This window comes from Pygocentrus nattereri, chromosome 24, assembly GCF_015220715.1.
Source record: "Pygocentrus nattereri isolate fPygNat1 chromosome 24, fPygNat1.pri, whole genome shotgun sequence".
NCBI lineage: Eukaryota > Metazoa > Chordata > Actinopteri > Characiformes > Serrasalmidae > Pygocentrus > Pygocentrus nattereri.
Window position 1 is genome coordinate 24,248,745 of NC_051234.1, and position 24,707 is coordinate 24,273,451.

General features: G+C 39.7%; 3 protein-coding genes across 3 annotated transcripts in view; all 3 read right to left on the reverse strand.

Moving 5' to 3' along the window:
- The window catches only part of spata13 (spermatogenesis associated 13), a 30,749-nt gene extending 19,589 nt beyond the window's left edge, over nucleotides 1-11,160 (reverse strand). The window contains exons 1-3 of the mRNA XM_017722132.2: nucleotides 10,921-11,160; nucleotides 10,732-10,812; nucleotides 1,431-2,975 (exon numbers count right to left, since the gene is read on the reverse strand). Coding sequence (XP_017577621.1) covers nucleotides 1,431-2,975; nucleotides 10,732-10,740 — 1,554 coding nt within the window. The 5' untranslated portion in view covers nucleotides 10,741-10,812; nucleotides 10,921-11,160. The remainder of the gene's footprint in view (nucleotides 1-1,430; nucleotides 2,976-10,731; nucleotides 10,813-10,920) is intronic.
- Nucleotides 11,161-11,622: 462 nt separating this feature from the next.
- On the reverse strand, nucleotides 11,623-17,037 carry c1qtnf9 (C1q and TNF related 9). The gene is made up of 3 exons (XM_017722130.1): nucleotides 16,731-17,037; nucleotides 16,400-16,462; nucleotides 11,623-13,173 (listed from the first exon to the last, which is right to left on the reverse strand). The coding sequence occupies exons 1-3, from the start codon at nucleotides 16,975-16,977 to the stop codon at nucleotides 12,404-12,406; spliced, it is 1,080 nt and encodes a 359-aa protein (XP_017577619.1). The 5' UTR covers nucleotides 16,978-17,037; the 3' UTR covers nucleotides 11,623-12,403.
- A 1,962-nt stretch (nucleotides 17,038-18,999) lies between these two features.
- On the reverse strand, nucleotides 19,000-23,913 carry tagln3b (transgelin 3b). Its single transcript, XM_017722117.2, has 5 exons — nucleotides 23,748-23,913; nucleotides 22,552-22,769; nucleotides 20,566-20,740; nucleotides 19,860-19,962; nucleotides 19,000-19,720 (listed from the first exon to the last, which is right to left on the reverse strand). The coding sequence occupies exons 1-5, from the start codon at nucleotides 23,833-23,835 to the stop codon at nucleotides 19,579-19,581; spliced, it is 726 nt and encodes a 241-aa protein (XP_017577606.1). The 5' UTR covers nucleotides 23,836-23,913; the 3' UTR covers nucleotides 19,000-19,578.
- Between the last annotated feature and the right edge of the window lie 794 nt (nucleotides 23,914-24,707).

Genomic DNA, 24,707 nt, shown 5'->3' on the forward strand with positions numbered 1-24,707 from the left:
GGTCAACCTCTTCAGTATGTTGTACTTTAAGATATAAACATGTCAAGAAGAAAAAAGAGCAAGCAGTCTTGGCAATAACCGCTGAATGAATTAAGACATTTGACATATTAACCTGACTGCACATAAATACACGGTATCTGTGTTCAACTACATACCATTCATTTTTTCCCTCATGAATAGGTGTTTAAAACAATTTAACTGTTCATTAGAGATGGTCTAAAAGTCAGTGACGTTAGCAACACTGTTAACATAGATATTATATTATACTATTATTATCTTTGCCTTTTCAAGTATTATATTATGGTTTGGGTGGAGAGCAGAACCTGGAAAGAAAGGTGCTCTTTGAATGGGGAGGATACCTGCCAGCCTGCAAACAGTATGCCATAGATCTTCAGTACAGTCTCTACAAAGACTACCCTTTGATTTATTTAATTTCCAGTCAAAATAGCCAAGCATAAGTTGCTACCTTTTAGAGGAAAATACAATTCAAATACAGTCTCAACAGTAAACGGTATTTAGTGTGTCCAATATTTGCCTTTACTGTAGATCGTATTCTTTTTAGGGGACTTACTTTCAATTTTACAAAAAAAATAAGAAATCTGTTGCATTTTCTGCTTCTCACCATTCAAACACATTCAACGAATTGGAGGTCTGGACTCTGGGTCCACTGGGTGGTCAGTCTTTTTATCTGAGAAAACCAGAAATGTGTTTCATTAATTTGTAATATTTTTTCTTTATTTGTCCATTTACTTTTCTCAGTGAGGGCTTCTTAACAGCTACACATCCTTTCAGACTCACAGCATTGTGTTGTTTTGTCACAGTGGATGGATGGACAAATACACCTGAATGTTTTTTTTGGTTTTTTTTAGATCTGAACAGTGGAGCTTGATTTTTTGACAGTTTGGTGGTCTACCAGCTCTTGTATGATAGTAAAATATTTGTCTGTATTTTTTATATAACTTTAAAAAAATTTAAAAAGCACTTTTTCTCTTTCTTTATCCAAGTGGATTATCTTATTGCTAATCCTCTCAGAAATATCTCCCAAAAAAATTATAACTTGTAATTAATGGCCGCTTTGACTGGAAATAAATAAATGTAGACTGATCCCTAATTTTTACACATCATACACAAAATCAGCACACATTCACCTGTCTTCAAAGCGTGAGAACATAGGAGACAAGATCTCAATCAAGCAGCAGGCAAATTCTTGCTTAAATATTACTCTGAAATAATTCTGGATGTCAATTTATCTGGATTTCTTGTACTGAGAGAAGCATGGCATGTTGTCTAATTCAGCTTGGCAGCTTATCAGTTATTTTATAGATAAATCTATAAGCAAGCACTTAAATGAATATGCTGCCTGACACATAATACATACAGACTCGCACTAAACTGAAACACATTAATACTGTATATACCGCTTGCCTTACCTCTAAGTTTACTTTAATGCTGTTCTGTGTCTGTTCCTGACTGGGGCTCATGCAGTGCTCAGTTTTCACATACTGTTGCTCCTCCTCAGTCCCACAATTCCCTGTGACAGGACTAAGAAGAATATGCAAAGGTGACCCTGGTGAAGTCGATTGGAGCTGCTTATGGGAACCAGAGAACTGTGCTTTGGGGCTGGAATGCTCAACTGCCTCGTTGTGAGACGAGCTAAAGAGGATGGGTACTGAGGGGGTGGGGTTTAGGGCCGGGGTATCTATGAATCTATGAATATCAGCCTGTATTTTCTGCCTGTCGGAGGCCCGGATGTTCACTGGTGCAGGCCTGCGCTGGCGCTCACTAGGGAGTACACAAGGGGTCCTACGGGAGTAGCTGTCATGGAGCTGGCTGAGAGCTGACAATGTGGCCTTGGGGCTGGGACAAGGACTTGCCTTGTGATTGGCCGAAATATCTGTTAAACTGCCGACAAGTTTTAGCATTTGTCCCCGCACTCCCATGGGATTTTTCCGCTGGCCTGCTCCACGTTCCTGCATGTCTACGGAAGATGCGCTAGCTGCTCTCTGGATATTTAGGGTGCCAAAAGCTTTGGGACACTGGGGCTGAGCTGAGGGGGCTTTACGTTTGAAAGGGCTTTTGAAAATATGCAAGTTGTCAGCACTTTTGCTTAGTCTGCTCAAAGCCTTGACATTCTCTTCAGAGTCGAGAATCACATCAGGCCCAATGAGTTCCACAGAGCTACAAGGACGGCATTGAGAAGCAGGTTCTTGAACGGTGAGACTATCTGGCTTCCTTGCTCCATTGTCCAACAAGGAGATACGTCCTGCTCCATAGGCCCTGCGTATACTCATTGAGAAATGAGAGTTCCTCTTCGGACCTCCACCATCCTCCTCATAATCATCCTCCTCGTCTGAAACTTTCCGTCCAGCTATCGATTCTCCATTGGTCACTGTGGGTATCTCCTTAGAAATGCTCTGACTGCCTCCAACAACCTGACCAGGATCTCGTTTGGTTACCAAGAAACCACTGCCATGCTCACTGGTTATGGAGGAGAAGTCTTTGTCTTGGCTGGCTCCCATTGCACTGCCCCTGTTCTGAATGCCTTGGAGCACAGAGGAGCGCAGCTTCTTGAAGGAGCCCATGACCCGGAGACCGGAGAGGCCAGGCCAAGCCTGCGGGCCATTGCTTGGGCCTCGAAGTGAAGTCTGCTCAGGGCCTATCATGCCGCACTTGCGCTGGGAGGAAAAAATTCGCACAATTCTGGTTGGGCATGACTTAGTCTGTCCATCAGTGATCACAGAGCTGGACCAGGTCTGGGGCTTCAGTCCGTTGAGTCCATGTTTTTCACAGGATCCCTCAGAGAGGACAGGCTTCACCTGGGCTCCACAGCTAGTAACTGGATTCATCAGCTTCTCCCCATTAAAAGAACTGCAGATAGGCCTCCCTGGGGCTTCAGGGTCAATGTCATGACAGCCACATGATGGGTAACACAGAGAGGCTTCGCCAAGAGACGAAGCTCCATCTGACAGAGCTGCCTGAAAAACAAGCAGATACGAAAGCCAGTAATTACAACATGGACCTGATTGCAAGACTAGAATTTACACAGAAGATTTCTCATTTCTTTTGCAGTTTGCACTCAGTTTCCTGCACAGCCAAATAAAGACACAGGTTTATTGACAAAGACCTACACTTAAGCATGAATATCAGAAGTTCAATAATGGGCATGTGACAATAATTAAATATGACATCATTACCAAATCATGACATCATTACTTAGAATCTGCAAAACCAAACCATGATAACTCAATAATACTGCATGCTAAAGCCATTTAGCACCATCAAATAATTAGGTGAGCACTACTGATATACAGTTCCCTCTTTTCAGCTCATTGTTGACTACTTAAACAAGAAGTCACTTAAACAAGTAAATGGACTGAACTGTGCTTTCCTGAAACCTGAAACAGGTTGTTTATAGGTCATACTGTGTGTGTAACCATCATGCCTGTGCATTTATGTTTAAATACTGCCCTTTTCTGGTATGAATGAAAAATCAATGGAACACAAACAGGCTTTAAAAGAGGGTAGTGTATGATAGTGTAGGATAGTACGCTTAGCAAACTAAAGGCAGTCTAAGTATCGTCATGAGTCAGTAGTTTCTGTAAAGCTTCTTCTAGTCTAAGTGTTGTAGACCATGTAGTTTAATTCTGTGAAAGAAGGGCCCCCATCTAAGGGTGTGGAAGTCAAAGGCTGGCGCAGAGTCGACTTTGATGAAAGGTTTTTGTGAGCATGACTAAGCAATAAAAAAGCGCTAATCCATTGTGATTAATGCAACAAATTGCCTGGTTTTCTGCAGATTTATACTGTGAGAACGGGACTTTGAGAGGAGGGGGGGTGGGGTCCGACTAAAGAGGCTGATCTGCTTTAACTCCCTCGCTCCATCCCCTTGCGTACCCCCACTAGTGGAAAAAGGAAACACACATCGACCGGCATCGTTAAACTGATCCCCTCAATTCACCAGATTTCCAGGGTTGACATTGAGATGAGTGCATGCCTATTACCTGACCTTGGCTCTCTTTGCCATAATACATTCAAGAGATTTTCTTGGACAAAAGCCAAAATATTCCAAACCAAATCACCATTACTCTCACATTATAAACTGATTGGGGCTTTTGCTCACATTTAGTTACACAGACATCAGGACACAAGCTGATATGCCTACGCCCTGCAGCATCTTGTTATAACGAGCTACAAGGAAGGAACTGACATCTGACCCTTTGTTTGACTACTGCTTTGAAAGAATGCAATTAAGTTTACTCCCAAGAACCTCCTAGATCAGCCAACATGGGCTGGCACTTTCCTGAAGCTTAATGCACTACCTCTCTCTTTCTCTTTGGTTTCCTTGGCTCCACACTCACATGATAAACGCAGTAGAGAAGTTAATTAAGAGCTCAGAGAGAGCTCCCCCGCACGGCTACCAGCTGGAGCCTGGCTCAGATTAAACTCCCAGAGAGGAGGGCTACACACACATACTTAGGGGGACACATCAGGGCTAATGCATACACGATGCAGACAAATAAACTGCGCTTCAGTTACATCACAACATACTGGACACAGCACTGTAATTATAATGACATAACATTACATAACTTGCACAGACTGAAAATGTCTCAAAATTCCTTGTCAGATTAATTTGAAAGCCTCTGCCAGCCTTCTCCCAAATCAGCCTATTCCAAAGGCCTCAAAAGTGGTGGGGTCATAAGCTAACACAGGGAAAATGTTACATGGATTTTAAATGCAGTTAACCAGGTTTAAATAGAACATATTTTGGTCTTAATCTTATCGTATTCCTGTAGCAATGTCATTTTGCTCATCTTAACATCTATTGGACAGATATCGCTCAGGATATACCTTCTGAGCCATAAAAGTCACTGTTTTCATCTTAAGGCTGGCTTTACACAGTAAAACTTTTATGCAACTAGCTTTATGCTACGAGTTGCACGCAATCATTTTCATGCAACTTGACAGTTACACAACATCAAAAACACAACATTAGTGTTGATATATTGTATCGTTTTCACGATGTAAAGTCAACCTCGTGGTATTATTTACATATTTGCAGCATATTATAAAATTGTTTTAATCATCACTTCTGTTCTTTTCTATTTATTCATATCTGTCTTATCAATCAGTGGTTCTTTATTATATATTTGACTTTTAAATCCGTTCTGTGCATGTTAAGGGTTTGAAAACGAACATTTAAGGAGTCGTGCTTGTCTTTACTAGAAGCACTGTGAGTTCATCAAGTTGCTGCACCCCCTCTTCTTAATCATCATTTGGATCTCAAAGAAATCTACGCTCTGTGTAAAAGTTAGTGGGAAGAAAAGGAGAAACGCTTTACCTCAGCAAACTCAAGTACTTTTTATTTTATTCCTCCTAATGGTGCCTGAAATGTGCACAATTTTTAAAAGCAGGCTTAGCCAGGCTAAAGCACAGCCTCTACATCGTGGGGTTGGTTTTAACACAGCAATTTTCTGCACAGATTCAATAAAAAATGTACTACAGATGTAATGTTAATACAATATATTCTAAATTTTATCATGCTTTCCTACTTTATGGTCAAAAATATATTTACCACATTTAGCCAGTCCCTATTCTTTGGCCATATTTATCCTGATGTACATATTTTTATTTATTAGGTTAGAACGCTTTTCTAGGTCAAGCAACAAAAAGCTGTACTGAATTAATTGCACTTTAGATTGATTTACCAGACTTTTTAGAGACTGTTATAACACTTACACCGTAGATGAGGTTAACTGTAGAGCTGTCACGAGCACAAAGTTTTAGCTTATGATTAACTGTCACATAAATAACTGCGATTAACAAATTAATTGTCTTTTCTTGTTCACTGTTTACAGTAATTAAAATACAAGACATAAATGGCCAAATTGGCTGATTAGCCACCTTATTTACTAGCCATGTTTACTTAGTAGCTAATACTGGCTCTACTGTCAAATCAGTACTGAGTGCACACAAATGTCCACATTTATGTATAGAGTTATGCAAAGTTACAAGCCAAGAAATAGTCATTCTGTCAGCATATATACTAAAAATGTTAGAATTAGCTACACAACTAACTAAAAGAAAATATTACTCAGCCTTGCCCTCTAATTAGAGCACCCAGTTGTTTTTCATGAGCCCCATGATGTCTCAATTAATGCATTTGCTTCTTTCTTTCATTTACATTTATTTACCTCAACCCAACACACCCACTTCACATGTTGTTTGATGCAGCATAACAAGATTGTGAAATAAAATAAGGGTGGGAAATGACTGCAGTCAGCTTAATAACTGCAAAACTGGTGATCATCTCAAGTAACTGTAATTGGGTGAATATGTAACAACCGTCATAGGCCTAGTTAATTGGATTATTTGCACTCACCCTGATTTTGGCTGAATTATTCACAAAATGTAAATTCAGGAAACAAAGGGTACATTTTCATTTGCAGCAGGGACGTGCAGGTTGATTCTTAAGATATTAATCTTGCTCATTGGGCTGTCACAATCAATTAATTGTGCAAACAATTAATTGGCATAAAAATAATTGCAATTAAATATATAATTTTCTTTTTTTGTCCTTTGCATGTAAAATACAAATCTAAAGTAGTAAAACAGGCAAATAGTCATCTTGCATCCTAACTATGTTTACATAGCAGGACCAGCTAACCATGGTTGTACTATCATTGTTGCGCGCACACACACACACACACACACACACACACACACACACACACACACACACACACACACACACACACACACTCACAAACACAAACACACACACAGATCTTCAGATATCATTTGTCAAATAAGCTTTTGTTATTGAGAGTAAAAATGTAAACAAAATAAAAAGACAGCATTAACGCTAAAAACATGTTAAACTGTCAACCCAGGGCACCCAAGTCACATTTTGCTTGTTTCAGCTGTGGAAAATTAGTGAAAATTAGCTTGAAACTAACTGAACTAACTGAAAATCCCATCATCTCAAATAACTGTGATTACGAGACTGTGTAATACCTTTTACAGGCCTACTAACTTGAATGCTTTTAAAATGAATTAGCAAAAAACAAGAAGTTGTGCCCACGCTCCCCTATGATGGGCACTACATGTACATTTTTATTACGCTGGAGTTTTATCACTGCAGCCTTTTGTGATTCAGGTATGAGACACAAATTAAAATGTACTAAAGTAAAATATTAATCTTACGGCCCTACCTACATACACAAACATGAGGCCTGTGCATATCTTTACAACACATTCTTCATCATCCAGGCCTCACTCCAGTAGGAGAGGTATTCTTCTGCACAGATCCATGCAATAAAGTGATTTACATTTTACAGCCTTCGGCAGATGCTCTTATCCAGAGCGACTTACAATTTAATCAATTTACACAGGTAGGCCAAGGCAGTGTTAGGAGTCTTGCCCAAGGACTCTTACTAGTATAGTGTAGGGCGGATACCCAGGCGGGGATTGAATCCCAGTCTACAGCGTAGAAGGCAGAGGTCTTACCCACTACACTATGCCAACCACATACCAAACACAAAGTATTATGTAAATGCTACACAGAACACCTCTGACCTCCAATTAAATGGCATATGGCAAAGTATAACTTAATCAGCATCATAAAATGAAGGCCAATAGGAATAATGCCTTTTTGAGAGAAAACACACAGACTCTGTGTTACACTATCCAATTATGTAGACGTCATAACAATAAGCCACCATACCAGCTCTAGTTATCTTTCTAGATGAGCCAGTCCCTCCAGCCGGCCACATCAGTGAGAAAAGATGCATTCTATGCTGCCTTCAAGTTGAACTAGAATGAGACAATAATGAAAAGTACAATAGTGAAAGGACCTGAACAACCCGCACCCGCAAGCATTTTTTTTAGCCTAATCATCTGCCACACCTGTAGCTTCAGCACGTGCGATTTTGTTTGTATTATAAGTGTGATTTGCTTCAGTGAGCTTTCTGTACAGTGCAGGGTGTCAAAACTATTGCCTGTGTTAATCAACCATACACTACAGATAAAGTAGACAGAGATTACATTGAAAAATGCTGGAGCATTCCTTTAAGACATAAAAGAAGTGAAAGGCAAAGCTGAGATAAATGCTTAAGTAAATATCTTAACCCACCGTGGTGCAGTTTCTCCACCGGTTTCCAGAAATTTAAAAGTTCCTGTGTGTTCACATTAAAGGAAACCCAGCAGGCTGAAGAGCACGCTGTTAAACTCTGACCCACAAGGGAACATGTGCAGTGCTCCCAGACCTAATCTGATTACGTGGACTTTAATAAGAGTCTGCACTTCCATTCATACATCTGCACAACACAAACCCGAGTGCGCGGAGGGGAACAGGCAGCTCATTCTAGGCTGACGTGCAGCAGAAGGGCCACTACATACCATGTTATGACCCAGATCCTCTTTTTTTGTCAGGTGAAATGGAAAACCCGATTTAAGAATGGAACACACCCTGCTGCAGGCGTGGGAAGCTTAGTAACACTACCATTGACTCAGGCATTCACTTACATACACATTGAACCAGGGTGGTCTTCTCCTGGCCCAACTAGAAACATAACCTCTCTGAACACATTCGATGACAAAGGACTGAGGGAAGTACCTAAAATACTGCTAACAGAGGAGTGTTAGATCAGTTAAGTTAGATCAGAAAAATTTGTAGACACTTGCTCCTACAACATTTCTTAAGGGCATTAGTAGGGAGTTTGTCCCTCCTTTGATGCAGTAACAGCCTCTACTCCTCTGGGAAGGCTTTCTACTAGATGTTGGGACACTGCTGTGAGGAATCCACCACATTCACATTCAAAAGCATTAGTAAGGTCAAGTACTGATGTTGGATGATTAGTTCTGGATCATAAATGCCACTCCAACCCCTGCATGCACCACTCTGCCATTAAAGTAATAAAAAAAACCAGCCAAACTGTATCATAAAACTATCATACAATAATCGGAAGGTCTGTGGTATCATGTAAATATGGCATATGTAAATGCAGTGCTGGGATAGGCTCCAGCACCCCCCACAACCTTGACAGAGAAGCGACTTGGAAAATGGATGGGATGGATGGATGGATAAATACACTCTGTGAGCCTTCAGAAGCTTTAAAATCTCAGAATCTCATCTGGTTCCAGTCAACACCTTTGGGAAAAATTTGAACTGTTAATTTCCTCTGCAACAGCTTATTTCACATTAAACCACTCCGAATGGCTTTGTTTACATCTTAACAGTCTAATTATGCAGAAACTGTGAAATACCTGTGCAATTCCCCAGTAAAAGTGGCTGCATTGACTAATTAGAAGATGTATGAGTGAAAAGTGGCAGCATTCATTATTCAGAAGGGCTGTATGAACACACAGTGCAAGTACAACAGGTAGATAACAACACACTTCTAGAAACTGTAAAACTGGATCTTGAGGATTACTAACTGTAGTCATATATATATACAGCCAGATCCAAGTGTTATTATTGAACCATATGATTACAGGTCTCTTGGAGCCAAATGCAGAATGTGAAATAAGAATAGTGCATGCAAACTTTCACCTTCAAATGCCATCTACAGCTACAGGAATGTGGATGTGTGTGGTAATAGGGCGGTTCAGTAGTGAGTGGGTGAAAAAAGGCCAGCCTTAAGTTATGGCTGTCTGGACTAAGGAGGCACAAGTAAGTGAGTAAGAAATAAAATTCCTCAGTGCAACTGTCTGTGGATAAAGCAGCCCCCTTCTCTTAAGTATGGGGGAGGTCATCCCATTAGCCATGTGCCAATCTGAGGCAGGAGGCGCAACTGTTTTTGGAAGGATCCAAAGTGAGGGCCACAGCAACTAAACACTGCGCTCATTAATCTGAATTTTATAGATTTTGTTCTAAGCATATGTTCTTGGACACCAACTTCTCAGAAGCAGCAGGAGTGTCTTACCTCACAGGCTTCACTGACCAGATGCAGATTACAGCCTAACAATTCAAAGTCCAATCACAACGAGGATATGGTCAATATCAAATGACACACATAGGGAAAGATGTCATAAAATGATTTGGCTTTTACATCCAAACAGTCCACTATATGTCCAATAGGTAGTAGCATGTATTTCAGAATTCTAGCTACATGATCTGGAAAAACAAAATCTGTATTATAATGAATTTATCAAAGATCATCCTAAAATGCTTAATGAGGCTTAAAAAGATAAAAACTTGGCTCACAAGTCCATCCTTTCAGCAGCAGAAAGTACTTATGACCAGTAAGCTAGTAAGTGAGGGCTTTGGTGGTCCTAGGTTGTTGTTTAGTAGGTTACATTAAGCCATGTAAAGCTTATTAAGCGTTTTACAATGTCCTATCAAAGAGATAAAAGCAAGGGACAAAAGCAAGGGAGGTTCTGTGGCAAAGCAAAAACTTTGCAGTATAGTTATAAATGTAATTTATACGTAACCGTCCTTATGGGCGACCTCACCCGCCCCCATAAGCCCCTGCAGTCTGACAGCCCATCACTATAACAACCACGGGGGCTTTTGGGGTAGTAACGCACACAATGCAACCCCTCCTTGGAAGATACCCCCTCCTCCTCCTCCTCCTCCTCCTCCTCTTCTCCTTAGCCAGCTAGCTAGCTTTCCAAGCCCTAGCGTCGTCCAAGTGTCCAAATTAACGTTGCTTGACACCTGCTCGGTGTGTCCATCACTGTAACCGCTCACCAGTTCGCAGCACAGAAGCACAACAATAAACCCCAACGTACCTTTCTCATACTTTTCTTGCCGATAAATTGAGCCTCTTCACACCAACTGCGTGGCTTCTCTCACTCCTGTATCAGCTGTTTCTGCCATTGAACGAAAATTTCCTTCAGAAAAAAGTCCAAGGTCCGTTGAAAAGATGAAAATCGTTCATCTCAGCACGATGGGACAAACACTGGTGATAGCGAACCTACATTTTGAAACCGACCAAGGAGTCCTGAAGTCCACAAGGAGACAGACTGAGAAAAAAGTTGCCGAATAAACACCTAAGAGCGTTGTTTATGTGTTAAAACTTCACAGCATCGATTAAACAACAAATAAGACAAGTAACGTTATCAAATTTCGCCGTCTTTTGTTTTCCTCACAGAGAAAAGAAACGGAAAAGTTCGTTGCTTCTCCAACGGCGACGTTGGTATCCCGTCTACTGCCATAGCAGCGGGAGACGCGACGCTATTGGACAGCTTCGCTGCACTTGTTGCAGTGAAGTGTGGCCAGTGGGGTCCCGCCTCCCGCGTTGTGATTGGCAAGTAAGATCTGAGTTTCTGCGCGACGATTGGACAACAGTTTGTCTTCACATGCGCTCAGCCAATGGCGTTAATATTTTTTCCACCTGTACTGTGACAATCCACACTCTGAGCTTCATCTGCACACGCGCTTTCTTTTATCCTTTATTCATGGACCTTTCTTTTTGTGCACTTTGTCTTTAATGATTTTGATGCACTATGAATTAAATACTTTTAGATAGTCATTCTGTTGCAAAAACGTGATAAAAAGTATTGAATTATAAGATATATTTAAACATAATTTGATGTTTATAAACAGACAAAATAAATAAATACACAAACAGAATGAGAAATTGATGGTTTTAAATATTTGGCACAAAAAATCAAGGGGCATTTCAGTCTAAAAGTAGCATTTAATATGTGATTTGTCATGTCATGCAGAATTCTTTAGTGCAGCATTTTACCCCCCAGTCTCATCATTTAACAGAATTTATGATTTTTCCTCCTTTTTAGTGTATCGGTGAATCAATACCCAGTATGCGTTATGCAAACACATCATGCAATAAAAACATCCTGTACATTTTTCATTTAGGACAGAGTATCACTTTAACCCTTTACATGGCCATGGGCCCACCAGTTTAATTACACACTTCTATAACATAAGACTAACTCAAACCATTCACACTGTAAGTCCCTGTAGTTACCGAGTAATAAGCTTAGTATAATATAGTATAATAAGTCTGGGTTTTTAAGGAGTTAAGCCAGGAAATCTAAAATAATTCTGCTTGAACTAACTATAATATTATATGTTTCAGGGAACAGTGCTATTATTTTGTATTATCTCTTGCTTAGGGATTAGAAATGGCATCACATGGCATAGCAATATAATCCAATTTAAATCTGCTGTGACGATTAATCGACACATCAAGCATTTCATTTCAATTCACAATAAACACTAGCAATGTAGTTTCACAATACAGCTCACAGTACACATGCACATTGAACCAATAGAATGATGCTGTGGCCTTTAAATTTGATGCATTTTAATGATCAACATTTTTATAAGCTAACATAGTCAAGAATTGATATATATGAACTGAAAGAATCTCACTGTAGCTGTTAGAATCAACACATCAAACAGAAGCGAGGTTTCATTGCAGCACAGATCATGCTGTCACTCGGCAAAGAGGAGGAACCCAGAAAAGGTTGTGTCATCATCATCATCTGCATAGAGTCCGTTGAAAAACTGTTCTCCAACCACCTGAAGCCACACCTTATCTCCAGCCTGCAGGTAAAGCACGGTGCCTCCTGAGGCTTGGTCTTCGTTGTTCTGGTAGTTGTCCATGGTGTGAATGATACTCTGGCCGTTCTTCATGAGGGCCACTCTGACATTTCTGGAGAAAACAGTGATATGGTAGGTGAAGTAATAAGCTCCGGTGATGGCACAGGTGAAGCGACCACTTTGGGGGTCATAGTGATTCTGGCGGTTGTAGATGATTTTCTCGAAGCGGATGGGAACGTTACTGGCTGGTAGTTTGCTTTGCGCAGTAAGACCAGCGGAAAAGGCACTTTTGGGTATTTCAGGCATGTCTCCTTGAGGTCCTTTCTCTCCAATCTCACCTTTTGACCCTTTGTCGCCACGGTAGCCAATGCTGCCTTTGTGACCTGGAGGGCCAAGATCCCCCTTAGGGCCTGGTCTCCCGGGAGGTCCTATTGGCCCCTGTACACCTTTCTCTCCCTTATATCCAATGATTCCCTGTGGCCCTTCAGGCCCCAGAGGCCCCACATCCCCTTTGATACCCTGAGGCCCCGGCATTCCCATCTCTCCCTTCAAACCTTTAAGACCAAGTGGCCCTGGGAAGCCTTGGGGTCCCATTTTACCAGGTGGGCCCCTCTCTCCATTCTCTCCACGTCGTCCTTTAACTCCATCTATGCCTGGAGCGCCTGCAGAGACACCAAAAGGTCTTCCCATTCAGGCAATATCACTCAACATTCACATCTCTATTAAAAAGCTTGCAATCACAAAAGAAACATTACGATTAAGGTCAGACTCCAGTGTTTTTTTAGCTTAATTTGTAGCATCTGTAGCGTATATTTGATTACCATGGACAGTTATATCCTTATATATAGAAATGAACAGATAATATATTGGCTTAAAGTGAACCCAAAATCAAAATTGACACTTTTTTACTCTGTTAGTTTATGTCCCTGACTGATGATAATAAATATTCATCATAGCATTTAAAAGATTTCTTGTTTTGTCGTAATCATCAATCAAAATGTAGTGACTTTTGCCTATAAAATGTCAGATTTTTGATTGTCAAAAATCAATTACAGGTTTTCTGTTCTTTTACTGAGTACAGGGAAACTCTTCAAAATTACTGTCTGTGCTAATTAACCTTATTATCACTGTTGGAAAAAAACATCATTCGCTCCACAATGCTAAATTTCAGGATAGAGGAAAAACATTTTTACAGTTAATTTACTTAATTAATTTTATTCCAAGTAATTTTGGGGGATTTCTATTGGTCCATTTTTTATTAAGCTTTCCCACAATGTAAAAGGCAGCTGGTGTTTTCAAATGATAGAAAATAAAAACAAACATTAAAAATGGAGATACAAAGTTTCTCCTGACAGCAGTGCTATGCTAGATGTCAGAGAGTTGGGATATATGATGATATCTGTTGTATTATGACAGATTATGTCACGTTACACCACAGTATGATTTTATGAGTGGACATTGCCAGTACTTCAAGCTGCAGTTTTGAGGATCTGGCGACCTCTCTGGAGGAAATTGGGTTGTGCATTGGACCTCTATGAGTGGATGAATCTGATGATTGAGAGCAAATTGTAAAAATACAAAAATATTTAAAGAGAACTCAGTCAAATCTTGGTAAATGTATCATCTGAGGATATAAGTGAATTATCTACTATTTTAGTAAATGTCATAACTCTGACTTTTAAATCTAAATGACTCAGCCTTTTCTCTCCTGACTCAGTAATGCTAATTCTTTACATTTTAACAGACAAAATCACATGATATTTTACACGTTTCAATACAAAGAAAGCCTAGTTCTGTGACTAAGCTCACAGAGGTAAAACTATTAGTTAACAGTCTGGGTTTAAGAAAAGCTCAATTATAGTTGCTGTTTTTGCTAGCATTCATTTTAATACCACATCTGATATTAATAATAAATAATGTTATGAAACACTTCAGACTTCATAGCTCCTCTGAGAGTGAAGAGTATAGGTACAGTGTTAGCTTCATCGTTATCTCCAGTGTTAGCTTCAGCGTTATCTCCAGTGTTAGCTTCAGCATTATCTCCAGTGTTAGCTTCAGCGTTATCTCCAGTGTTAGCTTCAGCATTATCTCCAGTGTTAGCTTCAGCGTTATCTCCAGTGTTAGCTTCAGCATTATCTCCTTTGTTAGCTTCAGTGTTATCTCCAGTGTTAGCTTCAGTATTAGCTGCATTGTAAGCTTCAGCGTAATCTATAATTTTTTTTTAAAATTCAGATTTTATGTGTTTAAGTACACTATATTTCCAAACATATTTGGTTGTCTGCTTTCAACGCATATAAACTTGAGTGACATCCCATTCTTAAACCATAAGGTTTAATATGAAGTCAACCCCAGCTATAACAGTTTCAACTCTTCTGTGAAGGCTTTCCACAAACGTTTAGGAGTATTTATGGGAATTTTTGACCATTCTTCCAGAAGCGCATTTGTGAGGTCAGACACTGATGTTGGATGAGAAGGCCTGGCAGTCTCCGCTCTAATTCATCTCAAAGGTGTTCTATCGGGTTGAGGTCAGGACTCTGTGCAGGCCAGTCAAGTTCTTCCACACCAAACTCTCTCATCCATGTCTTTATGGACTTTGCTTTGTGCACTGGTGCACAGTTATGTTGGAAAAGGAAGGGGCCATGCCCAAACTCTTCCCCTAAAGTTGAAAGCATGAAATTGTCCAAAATCTCTTGGTCTGCTGAAGCATTAAGAGTTCCTTTCACTGGAACTAAGGAGCCGAGCCCAACTCATGAAAAACAGCCCCACACCATAATCCCCCCTCAACCAAACTTTACACTTGGCACAATGCAGTCAGACAAGTACCGTTCTCCTGGCAACCGCCAAACCCAGACTTATTCATTGGATTGCCAGGTGGAGAAGTGTGATTCGTCACTCCAGAGAACACGTCTCCACTCCACAGACCGGTGGTGGCGCTTTACACCATTGCATTCAAAGCTTTGCATTGCACTTGGTGATGCAAGTCTTGGATGCAGCTGCTCAGCCATGGAAACTCATTCCATGAAGCTCTCTACTCTATTCTTGAGGTAATCTGTAGGCCACATGAAGTTTGGAAGTCTGTAGAGATTGACTCTGCAGAAAGTTGGCAACATCTACGCACTGCATCATCTATGCGCCTCAGTATCCGCTGACCCCACGCTGTCATTTTACCTGGCCTACCACTTCATGGCTGAGTTGCTGTTGCTCCCAATCTCTTCCACTTTGCTATAATATCACTGATAGTTGACTGTGGAATATTTAGTAGTCAGGAAATTTCACAACTGGACTTGTTGCACAGGTGGCATCCTATCACGGTACTATGCTGGAATTCACTGAGCTCCTGAGAACGACCTGTTCTTTCACTAATGTTTGTAGAAGCAGTCTGCATGCCCAGGTGCTTGGTTTTATACACCTGTTGCCGTGGAAGTGATGGAAACACCTGAGTTCAATGATTTGGATGGGTAAGTGAATACTTTTGGAAATATAGTGCACAAACATCTACCATATGGCACACTGAACATTATTGTTTCCCAGAAAACAAACAAAGAAAAATAGAATTCATTTTATGTTATTTAGTATGCAGCAGAGAACATGTTCCAAAACTGTTTGTTTTTAACATCTCCAATCTCGGGACTCAGGAGTTTAATAGATGTGAAATTCTGCCGCTTTAATATCCAAAGAGTGAAAGTTTCATCCAATTGGTTTTTGTTTGCGTTAATTTGGCAGATCTATCCTAAACATTTTGTAAAGACAGTTTATTTTTGAATGAAAAATGAGGTGGCAATAGTAACTAAGGGAGGTGGGAATTTTGCAAGAGGTCAATTGTAATGAACTTTTTCAAACCCTAATAACAAAGGTTATGTGATGATCAGAAATGATCAGAGATTTGACCAGGTTCTCCTTTGTCTCCTTTTGGTCCATCCTTCCCTGTGGCTCCACATGTTCCAATGTCACCTTTGAAAAGAAAGAAGAGAAATTTCAGGCTATGAACATTTTTTAGTTCTATGGTGTTTTGTGTTGTATTGAATGGACAAGATCAAGAATTTTAATGTAGCTATTATAAATAGATACAAATAACGCTCTTTGGACATTATATCAGATGGAATTTTCTCACGGACAACACTGCCATTCTCCTTTTCTGTACCTGTCTGAGCTCATGCCTGGGTTCAAAGGTGACCTGACAGTGAGTTTTTAAAGCTTTCAGGTTTCACTCTTCTCTCACCTGGATCTCCTTTGTCACCTTTGGCCCCATCCCGGCCGTCACGCCCTGGCATTCCATTATGTCCGGGGTTGCCTGGTATTCCGGGGTGTCCACAAACACAGTCATCACTCTTTTCCCTCCTTCCAGAAGATTCCTGTTCCGCAACGTGGACCAAAGCTACAAGGAGGAGGATGAAAAACTGCTTGGCAGATGACATGATCCGTACAACAAGGTATGGCCTGGAGATTCGGCTCCAAAACCACAGCATAAAATACTCCAGAAGTCAGTGAAATACCAGAGATGTGAAAATACCTGCGACTGATGACATCAGAACATCTTAAACGAAAGTCTATTGGTCAGGCAGCTATTACACAGGTTACTTATTTGAACCAGATTTGTTACACATCACCTGTGTCTCCTTGGTAAAGCAGTTGTTCTACATATTAGGCATTTAGAAAATGATCAACTGGAAATGTTCACCTCAGTGACTAACAAACTGCTTGGGCAGAATACAATATAACCTCTACTGTCCAACACAAAGCTAATATTAAACTGTTTTGGGTTCTGTGTTGCTATGACACCTTGGTCAGGGCTTATACTGGATTGCTTAACAGCAATTAGATTGTTAATCTTTATTGGATACAGTGGAACAAATCTAGCCCACTGAGATTGAACTCAGCTGTGTTTTTCATTGTTGTTAATGATCTGGAGTGGTTTTTTGCAAAGGGACTGCAGCGTTAAGCTGACCATATAAAACTTTATACATTAGTGATGATCTCATGATCAGTTTCGCCTATTTTATCAATGGCAGACTAGATAGAAAATTATCCATGTGCATAAAGAAGGGAAAAGAAAAAAGAAAAAACAGCAGTTTCCAAAACTGGAGTTCAAAAAGACACAGACACAGAGAAAATGGAACTCTTAACAACTGTACAGACCACATTAATCTGGCTGGACACCAAAACTATCACCAAAGCTTTTCATTTTTGATAGAGAAGAGATAATCAAACCACTCTTACATCAGATCTGAAAAAAAAAATCACAAATCTTTCTTTCCATCCATCCACTGTGAGAAGCCAACTTAACGCAATGGGTCTGAAAAGATGTGCTGTCAAGAAATCATTACTGAAAAAAGAACATAGAAAAGAAAGAAGAACATTTACAAATCAAAGAAAAGAAGCGGCTGCTGTTCTCAGAACAATGGACTAACCACCTAACCACCCCAGAGTCCAGAGCTCAACATCATGGAATGTGTTTGGGATTATTTGGATCATGAGAAGAAGAAAATGCAACCAGCTTTTAAGACTGAACTTGAAAAAAAATGTTCCTACAGATTTCTTGACTGAAAGCAAGAATGGAAGTTGTGATAAAGGCAAAGAGTGGACACACTTAATACTGAAATATTTGAGATATTTAGTTGTGTAAGTTTCCGGTAAATTATTGTAGGGTGCTCAATGCTGTGTTCGTGTTTGGGTAATAATTCTGCAGCATTTATTTGTTATGCTTTTATATAAGAACTCTTATTCTGAAGGCGGAGCAAGCCCATGGCTGTGTTCTGTATAGATTAGGAAGTACGGACAAAGAGTATAGAAGCACAAAGTAAGTTCAGTGGCACAGAGTCAGCCCAGGGCTGACAGCTGAGAGGTATGAAGTAGCTTAGATTTAGAGTGAACTGTTAGGCAGAACTCTCTTTATGTACAGCATGGCTGTTGCTCTCTCACAGTGCCTAAACTGTATCTTCGTTCATGGTGGTGAATGCTACAATATGTTTTCTGCTTTTTTCCCCAATGCTGAGAAGGGAATAATTTGTACTTAATGTCCACTTGACTGGAACATAAGTAAATGAAGACTTTTGCAAAGTAGACTATTATTGTACACCCACCGCTTAGACCACTCAGCCTAAAGAGTATAAAGCTATAAGCCTATTCATGCATGTTCAACTAATTTGTTTCCACTTCAGTACTAAATGGCAATGGCTAATACAATCAAATGTGTTACAGCGTTGACATCACATATAATACTGTTCCTATTAATAGTGGCCTTTTCCACCTATATGCCATGCCCATAAACCGAGATAGCACAATAAATTCATTCACCTCTGTGTTATATAATAGCTACTAAATCATTGTCTATTAAGATTGGAATGTATAGTGTGGGGGGCTATATAGGTGCCCTCTGTGTGGTGGATTGGGGTAGGATTCTGTGGCTGGGCTACACCATGGTACACCAATTTCATTCCCCCAACGTGATTAAATTGTATGTCGCTCTGGATAAGAGTGTCTGCCGAATGTTAAACATAGAGAGGCAATTTATTCAATATTTTCATTAAACATCAGCAAAACAACTGAGCATTCAATGAAACAATCACACACATGATAAATGCATATTGTATATCCAGTTTTGGTTTCCCATAACTCTTTAAATGCATTATTGGGACATTGCCACGGCATCATAATCGCAGTAGTAAATACAGAACAAAACAGAAGTATGATGTACATGTTACAACAAACACTAACTATTTTTTTAATACTGACTGTATATAGGGAAAGTGGCAGCTGTTTAACTTTAATACTGGAATGATATATAAATGTTAAATAAAACAGTAAAGTACTATAAAATAACAATTCAAACACTGCAATGAAAATAAAATGGCATACATTAAGCATGCAAATAATTGCTTGAATATCTTTAGACACAGAATTTCATGACTTGGGCTCTGACAGTGATAAGTGCTCTAAGTCCATCACTGACGCCAACATTTGAGGTTCATAGAGGTGACTGAAGCGGACTCTGCTCTCTGTGGGCTGGGGCTGAATGAGATTAAGGTCTTCTGGGTGTTTGAGGCAGATTCTTAAACCTTGAGGCTGGCTTACATGATCTGGCGGTGCATGCCGTACCCAGTCATGCCAGCCTGGGATGCCCCACGGTTGCTGCCCATCTGCAGGCCAATCAGGTTCTGACCCTGCCGTAGCTGCTCTTCAGAAAACTCCCGTCGGTTGCTCTGAGATTTCCTGTTGGTGAAGATCAGATCAGAGAGTTCATGCAATAGCAAGATGTGAGGAGCCCACTTTCTGGTTCAACCAGACAGGATTTAGCACCAAAGTTTGAATTTTCCCAGCTTAGAGAACTCAAAAGAATCAGGTTGCTCACCTGTGGAACCAGTCTCGGTTGCCACGGTAATGTCCATCATCCTTGGTGAGGGCTACACTGCCCAGAGCCATTAGAGTTCGTTGGACAGCAGCCATGTCCTTTCCTGTATTTAATAAAAGGAACAAAAATAGTGGTGGTTGTTGTTTTTACCAAGAAACTTAACAGTCACATTATGACAAAAAATCTGAGTCAGTAAGTGAAGAAACCGACGTAATGTTGCAAGAGCACATGGAAATAATACTCACTGGCCACTTTATTAAAGTAAGTGTAACCTATCTGTTTATGAACAGTTTGCGTTAGCCATCTTCTGGCCCTTCGTCACTGTTCAGCAGTGCTCTTCAGATGAAGAGCAGCCGCTCTTCAATGGAGATTTTTGGATTGTGGAAAAAACTCTTAAACCAGCAATGTTTACCAGCACCAGTCATTGGTCCACCATCCAAATAATTTATAGTGAACTGAAACTGACAAGTGATGAGGAGGGGCTACAGTCTATAATTGTACACCTACATTGTGGATAAGGTGGGTGGACCTCAAGTGGACAGCAAATGAAAGAAAGTAGGGGTTTCTAATAAAGTGTACAGCTAATGTTTAAATCAGTGTCCAGCAAGACAAGATTTTTTTTACCAAAGCTTTTTTACCAAACAGCAGGTGAAAGGGTGGGTGAAAGGGTGGGTGATAGGGTGGTCGTAGCATTATTATACCATACCTTCCCATAAATCTACAGTCTGAAAGATGTCTGTGGTGATGACTCCGTAGGCCTCAGCTGCCTGAAGGAACTGTGAGATTTTTTCCATTTGCTTAAAGGCCATATTAGTTTCTTGGATCTTCTTAATGGGCTCCTTACCCCGTGGATACAGACTATTAATGAGTCTACAGAGGATCTGTAGAGAGCAGCAAAGAATCCAGAGAACAGAGACAGCAACAGGGAATACATTACCACATTTCTTCTCAAACACTCTTCTCAATCACTACTTCCTCCATCAGGTAGAGGAACCTTAAAAATAAACATGTCTAGGTGCCAAAACCCCATTTGGGGTAACTTGATTTACAAATGTGAGAAACCCATAATTTCCACATTTGCTTTATTGAAGTGCCAGTATCATGGATTGTTGCTTGCTTTTTTGAAAGCAAAGAATTTGAATGTAGTGTGTAAACACTGTTAAAATTTCAAAATGTACCATGTGCTCCACAGTCCATACAGTCCATATACGGAAACTAAGCTGCAAATACAGTAACATTTTTGTGACGTCATGAAAACCAATGCATTTACCCATATCCACATATTCTACCAATAGCAGTTTAGCCCTGCCCATGCATTATGAAGTTATAAGGAGTGTTTCAGCCCATACTGATTTTCAAATGAGGAGCTCTACAGAGCAGCCATTCAGAACAGAAGGATTTTACATATCATGACATAGTAACTAAAGTAGCTTGTTTATTACTAAGGGATAAAGCAACTGTTTTGGGGTAACGCAAATATGCAAATGTCCTAAGTGAACCCCTGGGGAAAAAATAACAGGCAAGAAAAATGTATGAGATGGGCCCTTTATTTTACAGATTCACTAAACAAATATCTTTATATGAAAAATTTGTGGGCGACTATTTTGAAATATTCAAACAAGCCACATTTAAATAAAGTGCCTATATGTTATAAAACATATAACATATAGGCACTTTATGAATATGTAATGAGGAGAAAACAAAATGCTAAAATGTGAAAAAAGTAACAAAAAAACAAAAATGGTCACAACATGCAAGCCCACCCTTTTGACTACATTGCTGTAGCAGCATAAGCAATATTTAGAGGGTTGTTCTCTCATTTATGAGTGCTACTGATCAACTGTTTAAACGTGACAATTGTCTGAATTTGTGACTGAAGGCCTGTATCCTATATGTGTCTTGTATTTTTTCCTCTGAGGTTCACTTATAACATTTGTGTGGTTTTGTGTATTAAATGGTCTTAATTTATTTTTACAAGACCATTTTCCAACCTCATTTTATCGCTGACCATGTGCTCTCATGCAACAGGCGACCAGTCATTTCCTTTGGAAGTAGGTTATTTGTAGCGGTGATGTAGAAGCAAGTGAAGTGACAAACGAAACAGCAATAGAATTAACAAGAGCGCTCAAAGACGCCCCCAAGAGACAAACTTAAGACAACATCAGCAACTTGTTGTCTGCTAATGTGAACATAAGGTTAGAATTGACCTCTTGCAATGAAAAACAGCATATGTGACAGTTTTTGTAAGAATCATGTAATCATAGAATGGCATTATTTATTTATTTTTTTTATTTAAAAGTTTGTACAAAGTAAATAGAAAACAAAATAACCGATAATCCAAAAAAGGTGGAATAGTTAATATATGTTTTTCCTGGAGGGTCTCAGTTAAACATCCTGTTTTCGTTACTGTGACTTTAAGACTAATATAAGATTCTGATTGGCTGTCCTGTATTGCAAGGAGGAGTAAATGGTACATTTAAAATGTTTACATATTACTTCAAACTCCTTTATTTAAAAAAAAAGGAATATTGTTTTTCTAAGATAAAAAAATGATCAGGTATGTATATATAGGGTCATATAGGGTCATTCTCCCAATAAGGGAACCCCTGCTTTGATTGATATAAAACCATTACACTCCAAAGAACCTTCAGAACTCCTTCGTTTTAAAATGAAAATCAGTGTGGTAACTCACAGTGCCATCCATGAGCCAGTTCTGGAAGTTCTGCTTCCCTGGCTGGGGTCTCTCCAGGTTGCCTCCACACTGTACAACAATCCAGTCCACCAGCCGACTCTCCAGATCAGGATCGTACTTCTGCTCAATCTTCTCCTGAACCTCGCGGCTCAGGCCATAAGTGGGGCCTCTGTTTGCCATGACCTTGTAGCTTTTATCACTCCTACGTAGGCTATTATCTGAAGACATGAATCTGTATTACCAGCCATTCATAGTCATGAACTCACTGCTGTTTTAAAGGGCCCATATCCGAATTTTATGATGTGGTTGAGTTTACTCACTGAGGTCTTACAGTATTTGTGTGTATAATTCATTTTTATACGACCAAGCTTTATGTCTTAAACAGGCCATTTTTGTTACTGAGCCTTAAAGCTTGATATAATTGTAAGCGACATTAATTTGATTGGCCCTGTTCTGTGCCTCATCTAGAAAGCTATAGCACTCCTTATAATTTCTACATGAATGGGCGGAGCTAAATTACTGCAGGTTAAATAGGTGAATGTATGTTAATGTGTTGATTTTTGAGACATCGCCAAAATAATTAATTGAAAGCGGGCCCTTTTGCAGCTTATTTTCATAGTCTGTGAAGTGAATAGCATGGAATATCAGTACTGAAGGGTAAAAACTTTAGTGTTTACATATTACAAAGTCTTTTGTTCCAAAAAAAATGTGAAGAAAATTTAGGTTTACATGATATGGACCATTTATAAGTCAATGCTAAATTTAGTTTCAGCCAAGCTTATATGAGTTCAAATTAGACAATATATGAATGTAATGTAAAACCATAATCTCTGACATAAATGAAGACAAATACGATATTAAGATAGATATTAATTAAGATTAGATATTAAGATAGACTTTCGTCATTCTGACTGCCAGTTTAATTGCAGGACAAGCTGACTTTGGTATGCTGGAATAGGGTGTGGTTCACATTGACTGTAGTGTCAATTTGAAGCATTAAAGCATGAATGCATATGAATCAGTCACTACTTCACATTCATATAGCTTTACCACTCTATAGGTGGCCAAATTCCAACATTTATTAAATAACCACATAAATTAGTATCATAAACCAGACTCACATGCATAAAGGCTGTACAGAAAAAGACATGCACTACTACACTCACACACTATGTAGTCAAATGGAAAAGGCCTACCTCTAACAGAAGTCCTTGCTGTCTGTAGCTGTTGTGCTCTGTGTCTTCTGTCCTGTGCACGCTGCCGGAAGATGCTAAAGTGAAGCATCCATGCAGCTCAGGGCGGGGCCGGGCTCACACATGCTCTCTGGTGGCCCACGGGGGCCGTTATATAGACACGCGTCACAGGGGGGTCTCTGGAGACGTGCCAGTGCGACACTGTGACAGATGTGACTGGATAAGTGCTGAGCCGTATGTTAACATCAAGGCTGGTTACCTATTGGGTTAAAAAGATATTCAACAAATAAAAACCATATTATTTATTCTGAATGTAGCGGTGGTCATTATGGTGCTCATTATCACACAATACTTTTTAAACTATAATAACATTATTAGATAACAAACAAAAGAGAGTCTTGTTTAGCATAGAATTCCAGTACTGAAGAAATGTCTTCATTAACTTCATTAAAAGGCCTCATTTTATAAAATGTATATAATAAAAGATGTGAAGACTGGTAAAGTTTCCAATATGTTCACTCCTCAGTCCACGGTCCATACATGAAAACTAAACTGCCTGTTGTGAATGTACTGTATTTGTGATGTCACAAAACCAGTATATTTACATATATCCACCTATGCAGCCTATAGCAGTTTAGCCCCACTCATTTATGATAGTTATAAAAAATGTTCCAGTCCAGACTATTTCTCGAAAGATGTATACATATGCAAGTAAAGATGTTACAATTCCACATTATAAAATATCTAAGACTGCTTTAAAACAGCAGAGTGGAGCTTTGTCTGATTCATTTGTCTGACACACAAGCCATGAACCCTTATATTAGCCCCGAGCTAACACGCTAGCAATGGTATGTTTGTAACTCTCCTTATTTTTAAGACATGCTATGCTAGCTGAAGGATCCTGAAACACCAGGAGAACAACATTTTAAATAATGGTAGCAGTCATTTCTAAGGCTCGCCAGC

Coding starts and splice junctions, on each gene's coding strand:
- c1qtnf9 (XM_017722130.1), bottom strand. CDS start 16,977: ATGCTGTGGTTTTGGAGCCGAATCTCCAGGCCATACCTTGTTGTACGG. Junction 16,463..16,730: donor AGGTGACAAAGGAGATCCAG/GTGAGAGAAGAG, acceptor TTCTTTTCAAAG/GTGACATTGGAACATGTGGA. Junction 13,174..16,399: donor AGGAGACAAAGGAGAACCTG/GTCAAATCTCTG, acceptor GTGTCTCTGCAG/GCGCTCCAGGCATAGATGGA.
- tagln3b (XM_017722117.2), bottom strand. CDS start 23,835: ATGCTTCACTTTAGCATCTTCCGGCAGCGTGCACAGGACAGAAGACAC. Junction 20,741..22,551: donor ACTGGCTCATGGATGGCACT/GTGAGTTACCAC, acceptor TGCTCTCTACAG/ATCCTCTGTAGACTCATTAA. Junction 19,721..19,859: donor AACCGAGACTGGTTCCACAG/GTGAGCAACCTG, acceptor CTTCACCAACAG/GAAATCTCAGAGCAACCGAC.